Here is a 14346-nt window from a genome sequence, read left to right as displayed (position 1 = left end):
GCCTCTAGCTCCTCCCAACTCAGGAGAACTTGCTGCAGAATGTCTCTGTCTGCCTCTAGCTCCTCCCAACTCAGGAGAACTTGCTGCAGAATGTCTATCTGCCTCTAGCTCCTCCCACCTCAGGAGAACTTACTGCAGAATGTCTGTGTCTGCCTCTAGCTCCTCCCACCTCAGGAGAACTTGCAGTAGAATGTCTGTGTCTGCCTGTAGCTCCTCCCACCTCAGGAGAACTTGCTGCAGAATGTCTGTGTCTGCCTTTAGCTCCTCCCACCTCAGGAGAACTTGCTGCAGAATGTCTGTGTCTGCCTCTAGCTCCTCCCAACTCAGGAGAACTTGCAGCAGAATGTCTGTGTCTACCCCTAGCTCCTCCCACCTCAGGAGAACTTGCTGCAGAATGTCTGTGTCTGCCTCTAGCTCCTCCCACCTCAGGAGAACTTGCGGCAGAATGTCTGTGTCTGCCTCTAGCTCCTCCCAACTCAGGAGAACTTGCTGCAGAATGTCTATCTGCCTCTAGCTCCTCCCAACTCAGGAGAACTTGCTGCAGAATCTCTATCTGTCTCTAGCTCCTCCCACCTCAGGAGAACTTGCTGCAGAATGTCTGTGTCTGCCTCTAGCTCCTCACACCTCAGGAGAACTTGCAGCAGAATGCCTGTGTCTGCCCCTAGCTCCTCCCACCTCCATTGCTTTTTAAAAACACCAACTGCCACCTCTTATCTCAATAATGGGAAAATATGTCTTCTCTGAATACAGGTTTTACCCATGAATTGAGAATCAAAGTTCAATCCAGGAGGACAAAGAAACAGATTTCTCTGATATCAGCATGTCATTGCTGTAGGAATGTACAGCTCCATTTCTCCGACAGTGATATGCTATTCTCAGATGACATATTTTCAATTTTTTTACCATTGTTTAAAAGCGATCTGTGCTTGTGATGAAGGTCCGGGATCTGAGCGAAACATTATACATTAAATTGTGAATTGCACATGTAAACAAAACCCATTGATTTGTAACTTTCTACGAGTGCCAAGTTCTTCTCTATTAATATTACATGGGATGGGACCCTACTTGAGCACTAGCCAATAAGAGAGGTCCGTGTTTCTTTTACACACAAGCAAAGGGAATAGCACATAGCAGTGTATGACAGTTTTGAATTTTCCCTTAGCTTACTACTTGATTTGATGTTTTACTAGTTCCAGAGTAACTATGTAATTTACACATTTAACCTAGGCTTCGCCTGTTCCAGAAGTTCTCGACATTTCGTATCCTTGTTTGCGGTGGAGACGGCAGTGTGGGCTGGGTGCTCTCGGAAATTGACAAACTGGGGCTTCATAAACAGGTACAAAAATGATGTGATTGTGCGGACAGCCATTGTGTGTGATTATCCCAGTTACGTGCTTGTTTGAACTCATTATTGTTTATATATGTATAGTGCCAACTTGGTGTGTTGCCACTTGGCACAGGCAATGACTTGGCCCGAGTCCTGGGTTGGGGAAGTCTCTGTGATGACGACGCCCAGCTGCTCCAAATACTTGAAAAGCTTGAACGAGCCACTACAAAAATGCTCGACAGGTAATTAGTAAGATCACAGGATTGTACACTATGCAGCTGCCACGCGGCCAAGAACACAGACAAGTTCTCACATCGGTTGCAACTGTAAAGGGTTATTCCCAAGATTAGCTTGCAGATAGGTGATACCCCTCTGAGCCGGAGGATGGGTTTGTGCAATTCCCCTTTAGAACGAAACGGTGGCAAACATCCCTTCATTCTCTATGGGACTCCAGTGATTGCTGAGCACTGGACATGGCTACTGTATATCCAGCAGTCCCATGGAAAATAAATAGGGAATAACGCTTTAATGGTTAAAAGCCTCCTGGCTATTCGACTAAACATTAATTGGGAATTAACCATAGCAATGCATTTAAGTGCAATCAGTTTAAAAATCGCACCGATTAGCAAGTTATCGCCCCAATACCCAAGGTTATATTTGACATATCAAATTAGGCCTGGGCTATATTGTGACATGTGTCACATAACATTGAGGTTGCTTTGTTTCATTGTGACATCCAGTAGGGTAACTAGAGTCCTACAGGCCCTGGTGTAAAATTTGGACTTGGGTCCCCACCTGCATGTTGGGCAGATGTATGGGCCACTGTAGCTTTTTAGAACCTATAAAAACATGCGTATTTGCCACCCATGTAATAATGTCCCCCATCCTGCTTCCTTTCTGTAATAATGTCCCTCGTCTTGGCCGCTTCCTGGCATAATGTTCCCCTCCTGGTATAATGTCCCCCATCCTGTTCCCCTTTATGGTATTATGTCCTTCATCCTCAGCCTATTCCTAGTATAATGTCCCCCATCCTGTGCCCCTTTATGGTATTATGTCCTCCATCCTGATCCTCTTCCTAGTATAATGTCCCCCATCATGGGCCCCTTTATGGTATTATGTCCTCCATCCTGAGCCTATTCCTAGTATAATGTCCCCCATCCTGTGCTCCTTTATGGTATTATGTCCTCCATCCTGATCCTCATCCTAGTATAATGTCCCCCATCCTGTGCCCCTTTATGGTATTATGTCCTCCATCCTGAGCCTATTCCTAGTATAATGTTATAATGTCCCCCATCCTGTGCTCCTTTATGGTATTATGTCCTCCATCCTGATCCTCATCCTAGTATAATGTCCCCCATCCTGTGCCCCTTTATGGTATTATGTCCTCCATCCTGAGCCTATTCCTAGTATAATGTCCCCCATCCTGTGCCCCTTTATGGTATTATGTCCTCCATCCTGATCCTCTTCCTAGTATAATGTCCCCCATCATGGGCCCCTTCCAGAAATAATGTCCCTTGATTTTCTCCAGCAGATTTTAAAAATAAATTAGCAATTCTTATTATCTTCCCCCGCTCCAACTACGTGCGGCATCCCTCATTTCTAGTCGGCGCAAAAGCTGAAAGCTGAGTTTGGCATTCCAGCACTGGCAGCAAATCATGTCACTGCCATGTGCCGCCTGTGACTAGCACACCGACGTCAGCTGCTAGCCTCTAATCCTCTAATTGGCTGGCGGTCTGTATTGCAGTACAGGGACCCGGAGTTGCAGGGACCCAGAGTTGCAGGGACCCGGAGTTGCAGGGACCCGGAGGTTCTCTCCGCCGTAATACACTTCAACTGAATGTGTGTCTGAAGATGCACATCCAGGTGAAATAGGCGCTGGTGTTGACGGGCCCCCCTCCAGCACGGGCCCTGTTGCGATCACAGAGTTGTGTGATCATTATGCCCCTGGTGACCTCTCATATAATGATTTCCTGTGGTGTCGCATTGTGACCTGTGACCTTTATGCGACACAGGTTCAAAAATATTCCCAAATGTGTTGGATTTTGTATCTCCGGCAGCAAATCGCACATAACTTACATAGACTTCAACACAAGTGGCCGGTAATTGGGACCTGTATATGACTTGTCTGTGATTTGACAGCTCTAAAAAAAAGTCACGTGATAGTGAGTCATGGACAAGTTGTATAAATGGTTTTAAATATTTAAACATGCATTTTTTTTTATTTCCATTTTTGTGCAGGTGGAGTATCTTAACCTATGAATCCCCTAAACACTCGCCGCCTCCAACCAGAGAAGATGAAAACGGAGAACCGAGGACTCAGGTGACCACTGCTGTGCCGGACATCACCAGCCGCTCATTTCACCTATTAGGAATGTCGTTCCTTAATGCTGCTGTGAAACTTTTATTTAATATGTTCCAAAACACATATTTTGGAATATATATATATAATGTGTGTGTAACTCTGACCATTTTACAATTTATTTTAGATTTTGTTAAAAGCTGCATAGGCTCTGTTCACACCTGAATTTTTGAGTTCAGTTTTTCTGTTCCGTTTTAGGCACAAAGAAATTGAATTCTTGTGGAGGATACATTCATTGCATAACAGATGCAAAAGGCGCCAGAAGGACCCCATGGACTGTAATGAGGTCCGTCTGGTTTCCAATATGATGTCTATTGTTTTACCAGAACAGAGAAATTAGATTCAAATCCTCAGGTGTGAACAGAGTCGTAACCCCTTCCTCACCAGGCCAATTTTCATCTTTGCACTTTTATTTTTTCCTCCCCTTTTTTCAAGTGCTTTTTTTTTTATTTCTCTCGACATTGCCTTGTGAAGGCGAGTTGTTTTTTTTTTTTCAAGTTGTATTTTTGATTGACACATGACTGTTCACATTACCATATAATACAGTTGGGTAGCATTTCATTTAATTTGGGTTTTATAGCATTCCGGTAACAGTGATGACAATTTTTATAATTTGTATTATTCTTTACTGGTTTAAAAAGAAAATCCGAACTTTAAGTTTTTTTTACCCCCGTATAACATTTTTATTTTGCTGTCGATGGAGGTAGGTTAGGACTTGTTTTTGTGAGGTGAGCAGAAGTTATTGTTGGTACCATTTTGGGATACATATACAACTTTTCTACCACTTTTAATATGTAACTTTTTTACTGCATAAATTCCATTTTTTTAGGAAAGCTCGGTGGCTAAAAGAAAGACATTGAATTATGGCTTTTCATATTTTGGTTGTTATGGCCTTTACCATATGAGCTCTTACTCATCGTCACATTGCAGCACGTTCCACATACAGACGTTTTGCTATACCGTCCCGTTGTATTTTGGCAGATGCAGATTTCTCAGTATGCCGACTCTGTTGCCTTCCATCTAGCGAAGATCCTAGAATCAGATAAGCACTGCGATGTCATTTCTTCTGCCAAGTAAGTGAATGATGGCCATTTACCAAGATACATTTTACCAGTGTAGGCTCTGTTCACACTAACGTTTCCCTCTGGACTATTATGTGCATTACTGCTCCATTCATTTCTAATGGATACGTCGAAGGTTTTCGACACTCCAATTACAATGATTGGAAAGGCAGTGGGCATGATCAACCTCCGCTTTATTCAGCCCCCCGGCTCTCGGGATCAGTGGTGGCCACAGCGGTCGGACCCTCAGTAATTGGAAGGTTATCCCCTATCCTGTGGATAACTTTCAAACTTGAGAACACCCCCATTAAAGAATTTTGTTAAAATTGTTCATTTCCAGCACTATTGAAACTTTTTCTGGACAAATCATATGCCTGTAGATGATTTACTTAGAAAATTGCATAATATTATTATACAACGGAAAAACTTTCTGTACTGAAAATTTTTAATTATCTAAGCCAAACTTTCAGATTAAATACCAACAAAAATCTGTATTCTTATGTATAAATTTGCGCAATCAAATCCATTCTTTATTGGGTAATTAATTTTTAGTAATGTGAGTAATGCGGCTTTTTTTCTGAATGACATTTTAAACGATACAATATACAATTATCTTGTTTTGTTTTCTTTATAACTTAAGTGTTTTTTAACCACCATACAGGTTTTTGTGCATTTCTGTGAATGATTTTATAACAGAAGTAGGAAAGGCTTATGAGCAAGCCGCTGAAAACCGTGAAGAAGCGGACAATATGTCTAGAAAGGTAACATTTCACTTGCTGCATTAGGATACTTTTAAGTCTGGTGCTAAAGAAATTTGCACAGCAACATAAGACATTTACACTCAGTTATTGTTGCAGTTTTGAATAGAAACCATTCTAAGGGTTTATTGAGAGATGTGTCATGCTGGAGTCAGTTGGATAATGCTTGACAGGTAACACCCACTCAGCTCAAAGCTTGCAGCTTGAAATGCATGCATGTTAGAGAAAGCAAGTCTTTAAAATAAAAGAAAAAAAAATAGAAATTATAGAAATTATCCAACCAGTTACATATTTTTTTAATTATAGCGGTGAGCTATTAGTATGGTTTTAGAGTGTAGAATAGAAACCTTTCCTAGAGTGTGTGCACTGTCACGATTCCTCCTATCAGAGTGTCTGGATGGAATCATTTGTTGGGTCCTAAATTTATTGGCCCATATGAAATTCTGTAGGCAATCAACCCAGTTGACTTTAGATTAAAGCTTCCTCACTCACTTCGTATTCTGAATGTTTTTCACAAGTCCTTGTTGAAAGAATTTACCCCTTCTGCATTGTCTCCCTCGTCTCCGCCTCCTCCAGTTTCCATTGATGGAGGGTTAGAGTATGAGGTGCAGAGGACTGTGGATTCTGAGAGGGTAGAAAATTCCCTCCAATATCTTGGTCAATGGAGGGGATACAGACCCGAAGAGAGATCCTGAGTCCTGGCTTGTTCCATGAAGGCTGATCGTCTGATTAGGGCCTTCCATCATAATTTTCCAGGGAAACCTGGGGATTCAGTGTCCCCCTAGAATATGGGGTACTGTAACGATTCCCCCTATCTGAGTGTCTGGATGCAGTGACTGGCAGTTCTGTTGTCCCATCTAGGACAGGGGCGTGCTGAGCTGTCAGTATGGTGATGGACAGCTCAGCCCTCTAGTTGGATGCTGGGTCATGCTGAGCTGTCAGTGTCTGGAGTGCCAATTTAGCTGTCCAATCAGGACCAGGGTGTCCTGGGGCTTCATCCATTTGTCTCTTGTCCAGAGTAATTACCTGGCTATTTAGCCAGCACTCTGCCTTAGATTGCTGCCAATTGTAGCTTTGCTAATGAGGTACGTGTTTGCTCTGCATTCCTTGTCTGGTATTCTGATCTTTGCTACTCGACCTTGGATTTGTCTTGACCATCTTTTTGTCTAGCCCCTTTTGCCGTGATCTGCTACCTTCTTGGAATTATGATTTTAGACTGTTTCCTGACTACACCTTTGTCTCACCCCTCTGTCTATGACGTACTCTCTTTTGCCGTGATCTGCTACCTTCTTGGAATTATGATTTTAGACTGTTTCCTGACTATACCTTTGTTTCACCCCTCTGTCTATGACGTACTCTTTTGGCTTTTGACCTCGGACATCTTGACTACCCAGCCACACGGCTTATCTGTGAGTAGTGACCAGCGTCACATGCACAAGGCGTCCTTTAGATGCATAGCTTTTGCTGCAGGAAAACACTTTAGGAAAATACCGGCGGTACTTTCCCTGAAGCATCTTCTCTGTTGTCCTTTTGAAGCGCCTTTGGTGCTGGAATATTTTTTCTACTTTCTATATATAAAATAGTGGCTGGTTTCAAGCAGAAGACTGCAGAAGTATGGACCAGTCACTTCTTTTAGCTGCTTCATTACTTTCGAAACCTTATAAAAGAAGTTCCAAAAGGCTGAACATGGTAACAGCAAGTCGTTTTGACATTATTTCGGACATATTTTAGTTCTTTTTCAGGCGAGTTCCAGGCAGAATCCACCTAAAAAAATATGTTTTTGTGCAGGTTTATTGAGAGATGTCAAATGGTGGAGAATCAGATAATGCCTCATAGGTAACACCCACTCAGCTCAGAGCTTGCAGCATGCATGTTATGTAAAGCAAGTCTTGAAAATAAAATAAACAATATTGAAATTATTCAGCCAAGTACATAGGTAAATCTAATTTTTTTCTTGCCAAGGGAGTGCTACTTTTAGAATGTAGAAAAATTGGAATCTCTGGGGTAAATCCAAGCCGATTAAGAGGAACATAGAAATGCAAATTTCACCATGAAACCATAAAAATAAGCACGTTTCCCATCTGTGTTGCTTTATGATGTTAAGAAAAGTGTATTCATCTTTTACAGTGTTCAATGCTTAACGAAAAGCTAGATTCACTGGTACGAGCTCTTAATGAAGAGTCCTTGGCATTGTTGTCTCCCTCACCTCGAACCCTTCACCCAGACTCTGCCCTGAAGGAAAATGGCAAAGAGCTGAATGAAAAGGACGATGTAGCAAAAATGTTCCAATCTAAAGAGCAGCTAATATTGAGGGCCAACAGCCTGAAGAAGGCTCTGAAGCATATCATTGAGCAGGCGGAAAAGGGTAAGACATACTTCAATGGTTTCCAGTTTGACGTTGCTCTCGTAATCTTTACTAATCATGTGTAATGATATTTTCCAATTTAGTTGTGGACGAGCAAAACAAGCAAACTCAAGTGTTCAGCAATTCTGCAACGTCACCAAACCTAAAGGAAAACTCAGAAGACTTCAACAAAGACCTGGAGCGCATGGGTAACCTAATACTGTGGAGATTATCTTCTGTGGATTCTATGCTGCCAGATCTGGGGGGAGATCAGGATAGATGGTTTCCCATTGACTTCTGCCTTGTATCATTTTACAAGTCCAAATAAATTGTTGCTTGCCGTATGGAGAAAGCTGCAAGTCATCTTCTATGTTGATTGACAGCTTTTACTGTAGACGCAGACATGGAATACATAAAGAAGAAAGCTGTCAATCAACCTCTGTGATTTGAGGAAGTTGACCTCATGGTATTTCTTGTTGAGTCTAGCCAGACCTCTAGATAGGGGAGCATTGGATGCCGGACAGGCCCCGTGTAAAGAGTATGCTCATCTATGCAACTATTGTTTATTCATCCGATCAAATTTAGCATGAAAAATGATTATACATTTTTTTACCAAGCTATTCTTTTGATGTAATGCCATTGGGCTATGTCTGGTATTGCTGCTCTTGTAAGGGGATTCATTTTAAAGGAAATATTTTGCCAGGTTTTGCCACTTAATCTGAGAGTGGCATAATGTAGTGGTATAACAATGTAGAGAGCAGCATGACGTAGGGACAGAGACCCTAATTCCGGCGATGTGTCACTTACTGGGCTGCTTGCTGTAGTTTTCATAAGCAGGATATTATCACTTGAAACACCCAACGCGCGTTTCGCTGAGGCTTCATCTGGGGTCTGTGCACAGATAACCCTGCCCACATCACTGATTGTCTGCTATTTTGAGCTCAGCATTCAGAGAGCTGCTAGATCTGTGGCAGAGAGAGCAGTGATTTTATCAAAACTACAGCAAGCAGCCCAGTAAGTGATGCATCCCTGAAATCAGGGTCTCAGTCCCTACATCATGCTGCTCTCAGAAGGGGTAGCAAAAACCTACTGACAGATTCCCTTTAAATAGAAGCAGTGATGGATACCTAATAATTGTCTTGATGTTTAACTAAAAAAAATCCTTAAAGGGATTTTACACTTTTAGAATAGTGGACCCCAAATGTTGCCATCCGTGTAAAATAGGGAAATCTCCCTCTGCAGGTCCAGAGCTTTCTCTCCGCCGCTCCCTTCTCAGTGCTTTGGCTGCAGCATTGATGTCATGTCAACAGCTCGCATCACCGCTGCAGCCAATCATTGAGCACAGGGGTGCAGAACAAGCGAGGGACCTGATTTTGTTATGTTACATGACATTTTTTGTTTTCCTGTTCTTATTTGGAAAAAAAAAGTGTCTAAACAATGCTATGTAATAACTATTGCTGACCGGTCGTGCTGTCACATGGCTCATAATAATAATACGATTTATCACCTCCAGAATCCAGACGTGGAACAGTTTCATCCACCACATCCTCTATTATCCTAGACCGCCCCTACTCCTTCAGCCATCTCCACTTTGCTGACGATTCTGTGTAAGTGTGCATGAGTTTCTTGTATGGTATGTTGTGATATTTGATCCGGGCTAGGCGTCAGGAAGAGGAGACTTCTGCAGCGACTACTAAGACTATCATGGCCGGTGTCCTCCATGTCATTGCGGTGACGAGACATTCTTCAGCAAGTCAATGACTGCTTTTAGGGTACAACTGAAACTCTGATTGTTCAATGCCCCCTTTACACCGCAGTATACGGTCAGTATTTGTCAGACGAAACCAGTAATGGAACCAACACAAAGAGAATGTAGAATGCAAAGTGGCGCAAACAATAGTAACTTTGTAACACTTGAAGTAATGGGCGACAGGTTTATTGGATGGTGATCGATCATAACTTTATTATTTGACACTTAAAATATTAAAACCATCTTACTAAGAACTGATGCAGACATCCGTGCAAATAAGTCCGAGCATGGACCGCAACACACGGACCGGCCGCGGCTCTCCCACACAGACATATATGAAACTGTGACGTTCGGGTCGCGAGAAACAATTTGCACAGACATCTCCATGAGCCCTTAGAAGTAGACCATGGAGTCTTGTGTTTCGCCACCCAACAGCTGTGAGTGAATATTGCAACAACCATCTGAAAAAAAACTGGTGAAGCCACATGATAAAGCCATACCTAAAAATACGGCTCCAAAATTAGGGTCAGGGTTATCATACAGGGAAGGCCGGGCAAGATTTCCCACCATAGGGGCTGAGGAAGGTTTCATGGTGGATACCCTATAAGCAACCAATTGTAAGGTAAGGGGGCCAAAAACACCATGTGCCAGCTATTGTGGGTCAGAAAAGTCCATTGTTCTTAAAAGGAAGACTATAAGGGTAATGCAGCAGGTGCCTATTATTATCAGTGGTGGGTAAGAGCAAATAATTGCCCCCCAGACAGGGACCACACTCCCTAATTACTATAGAGATGACCACTTCACTACTGTAAGATGGTGCACCAGTAGGATCCGATCCCCTTCAATGATATGTTAGAAAACTTTGCACTGCTTAGTCACAAAGTACGGTAAATATGGCATACAATTTGAAAGCTATCCTATTATTTCTTAGCATGGTATATATATATATATATATATATATATATATATATATACAGTACAGACCAAAAGTTTGGACACACCTTCTCATTTAAAGATTTTTCTGTATTTTCATGACTATGAAAATTGTACATTCACACTGAAGGCATCAAAACTATGAATTAACACATGTGGAATTATATACTTAACAAAAAAGTGTGAAACAACTGAAAATATGTCTTATATTCTAGGTTCTTCACAGTAGCCACCTTTTTCTTTGATGACTGCTTTGCACACTCTTGGCATTCTCTTGATGAGCTTCAAGAGGTAGTCACCGGAAATGGTTTTCACTTCACAGGTGTGCCCTGTCAGGTTTAATAAGTGGGATTTCTTGCCTTATAAATGGGGTTGGGACCATCAGTTGTGTTGTGCAGAAGTCTGGTGGATACACAGCTGATAGTCCTACTGAATAGACTGTTAGAATTTGTATTATGGCAAGAAAAAAGCAGCTAAGTAAAGAAAAACGAGTGGCCATCATTACTTTAAGAAATGAAGGTCAGTCAGTCCGAAAAATTGGGCAAACTTTGAAAGTGTCCCCAAGTGCAGTTGCAAAAACCATCAAGCGCTACAAAGAAACTGGCTCACACGAGGACCGCCCCAGGAAAGGAAGACCAAGAGTCACCTCTGCTTCTGAGGATAAGTTTATCCGAGTCCCCAGCCTCAGAAATTGCAGGTTAACAACAGCTCAGATTAGAGACCAGGTCAATGCCACACAGAGTTCTAGCAGCAGACACATCTCTACAACAACTGTTAAGAGGAGACATTGTACAGCAGGCCTTCATGGTAAAATAGCTGCTAGGAAACCACTGCTAAGGACAGGCAACAAGCAGAAGAGACTTGTTTGGGCTAAAGAACACAAGGAATGGACATTAGAGCAGTGGAAATCTGTGCTTTGGTCTGATGAGTCCAAATTTGAGATCTTTGGTTCCAACCACCGTGTCTTTGTGCGACGCAGAAAAGGTGAACGGATGGACTCTACATGCCTGGTTCCCACCGTGAAGCATGGAGGAGGAGGTGTGATGGTGTGGGGGTGCATTGCTGGTGACACTGTTGGAGATTTATTCAAAATTGAAGGCATACTGAACCAGCATGGCTACCACAGCATCTTGCAGCGGCATGCTATTCCATCCGGTTTGCATTTAGTTGGACCATCGTTTTTTTTTCAACAGGACAATGACCCCAAACACACCTCCAGGCTGTGTAAGGGCTATTTGACCAAGAAGGAGAGTGATGGGGTGCTACGCCAGATGACCTGGCCTCCACAGTCACCAGACCTGAACCCAATCGAGATGGTTTGGGGTGAGCTGGACCCCAGAGTGAAGGCTAAAGGGCCAACAAGTGCTAAGCATCTCTGGGAACTCCTTCAAGATTGTTGGAAGACCATTTCCGGTGACTACCTCTTGAAGCTCATCAGGAGAATGCCAAGAGTGCGCAAAGCAGTCATCAAAGCAAAAGGTGGCTACTGTGAAGAACCTAGAATATAAGACATATTTTCAGTTGTTTCACACTTTTTTGTTAAGTATATAATTCCACATGTGGTAATTCATAGTTTTGATGCCTTCAGTGTGATTGTACAATTTTCATAGTCATGAAAATACAGAAAAATCTTTAAATGAGAAGGTGTGTCCAAACTTTTGGTCTGTACTGTATATATAAAATCCTGTACAATTATAGAAAAAAAATGTAGAACATTTAAATAAAAAAAAAATAAAAAAATCCTATGAAAATTAATTTTTGTATTTTTTTTTTCCATTCAACAAAGACATGAGAACGATGGCGTCCTAGTATGTGATGTAATAATAATCTTTTGTGAATTTTTTGGGTTTTATTATGCAGCACTCTGAGGAAGGTCTAATGTAGATCGAAACATTTGTGAACCATTATTGCTGGATTGCTTATTAAATCATTTATTTAATTTCATCTCCTCTGAGTGCCAAGTCTTCTTCCCTAATTGGCACATAATGGACAGATTTTTATTTCTTCTGTATTTTTGAACCAAACTTAGTTTTTTTGCAAAAAAGTGGTGGGCGGCTTTGAGTTTCCCCTGGGTGCAAACACCGTAGTTTATATGGAGGAAATTTGCTTCTCCCTTTATTTGTCCCCCAAACAATAACCGAAAACAGCATCTAACAGAACTTTATTGGGTTTTCTGCACGATTTTGTTAAAACCTGAAATCATACACGGGGGAGCCGGACTCATATCAGAGCGGAGAGTGACACCAGAGGGGTCTGTCCCTCGCCCCATGCCCGGCAGGTATTGAAAACTTCAATGACTCTGAAACTCCGCAGCGCCTCAGTGTAAATCATAATTCTTTGTGAGCCGACATCATCATGTAGAGTAATAATTACTGCACCAGCGATGATTAACAACTTCCCCCAATTATCTCACATAATTACTCTCAAAAAAGTAGAAGAAAGGTGACTGCCTGCAGCAATCATGTAAATGGTGGTGGCCGTGATGCCCAGGAGCATTGCTGCAATCATTGTGTTCCTCGTCCCTTCTGATGGCTGGCACTTACCCCATCAGCGAGGAGAACGTCCTGCCCATGTTATAAATGTTCATCGTGTTTTTATAAAGTGTTTTATTGTGCAAGAGTAGTAAAAAATAAATCAGCTCAATAAATTAGGGAAAAAAAACTAAAAAACACTGGCGGGATCGCTGCTTGTTTGTTAATGCAACGGCACAAAAAATTGACTAAAAAGTGAACACAATTTCACAGTATCCAAAATAATACTAATACTAATCATTTTTGAAGATCACGTTTTCAATGACATGGAGTCTCCTTGTGCCTCTGTGCATTTCCCATAGATACTTCTATTTTTTTTAACTCTCTGAAAGAATACTGATCGGTTAATTGTCTCAAATGGGATAGTTTGGGCATTGATGACCTATCCATAGTAATAATGAGATCAGAGGGGTCCAACACTCGGCACCCCCACTGATCAGCTGTGATTTGCTCTTGTGGCCGGTGGAGCTGTTCTGCAGGACCCAGCAGTGGACGCTACACATTGAATACAGTTGTGCTTTTCTGCTCCATTCAAAGTGTTTACATCCAGCAACCGCCAGGGGAAAATCACAGCTGATGCCGAATGTCGGACCCCCACCGGACTCATATTGATGACCTCTCTGGGTAGATAGGTCATCAATATATATGTGCAACCCCCTTAAACTAAATTGGCCCTTATATGAGATTATAATATTGTGGGTCCCTATGATCCATCGCTGAATAGAGCTGGAGAATTCTTTATAACTATACTGTATAACTGACAGTTAGGCCCCAATTCATCAATGTCTTTACTTTAGAATTGTGGCATAAAACACTTGAAAAAGTGGCTCAATTTGCGACTTTTGGCTTTTTCACGCCACTTTTGACCAGCTTCACCTAAGTGGGCAGAGCTGGGGTGGGACGGGGCGTGGCGATGCCCGCCTGACAAATACATCAAAAGTCCTTGACTGGAGTAACATTTCTGGATGGGCGTGCGATGGTGCACGTCATGGAGAAGATGCGCTAAATTCATTAAGTGACGCGCTTAATTCTGAATTCGGGGCATCTATTTATTGCACGCTCCTCATTAATACTGCAGTACAACATGACAGTCTTAATGAATACGCTTTAAACATATTCAGTAGTTTATGTACACAGTTTTCATGCAGAATAGGTCTACATAAAAAGTTGAGCATTCCTTAAAGGGGTTGTCCGGCTTTAGGGTAGAAGTCTGCAGTCACTTTATGTCACTGCAGACTTGTGAATCCTCACATCGCACTCTCTGCTGGCAATGGTTGGCGCGT

The 14346-nt window shown here is 42.2% G+C and overlaps 1 protein-coding gene across 4 annotated transcripts in view; it reads left to right on the top strand.

The window, feature by feature from the left end:
• The window catches only part of LOC141154171 (diacylglycerol kinase eta-like), a 269412-nt gene that overhangs the window by 210438 nt on the left and 44628 nt on the right, over positions 1-14346 (top strand). For 3 of the 4 annotated variants that reach the window (XM_073639679.1, XM_073639677.1, XM_073639680.1), the window contains 8 exons: positions 1228-1336; positions 1430-1569; positions 3566-3647; positions 4668-4759; positions 5409-5508; positions 7633-7870; positions 7954-8058; positions 9363-9456. In XM_073639679.1, the coding sequence (XP_073495780.1) occupies positions 1228-1336; positions 1430-1569; positions 3566-3647; positions 4668-4759; positions 5409-5508; positions 7633-7870; positions 7954-8058; positions 9363-9456 (960 nt within the window). The remainder of the gene's footprint in view (positions 1-1227; positions 1337-1429; positions 1570-3565; positions 3648-4667; positions 4760-5408; positions 5509-7632; positions 7871-7953; positions 8059-9362; positions 9457-14346) is intronic. The other variant, XM_073639678.1, reaches the window with a different exon arrangement.

This window comes from Phyllobates terribilis, unplaced genomic scaffold (genome assembly GCF_046119375.1).
Source record: "Phyllobates terribilis strain yellow unplaced genomic scaffold, ASM4611937v1 Scaffold_7__3_contigs__length_470593459, whole genome shotgun sequence".
Lineage (NCBI taxonomy): Eukaryota > Metazoa > Chordata > Amphibia > Anura > Dendrobatidae > Phyllobates > Phyllobates terribilis.
This window is presented reverse-complemented; position numbering and strand designations above follow the sequence as displayed.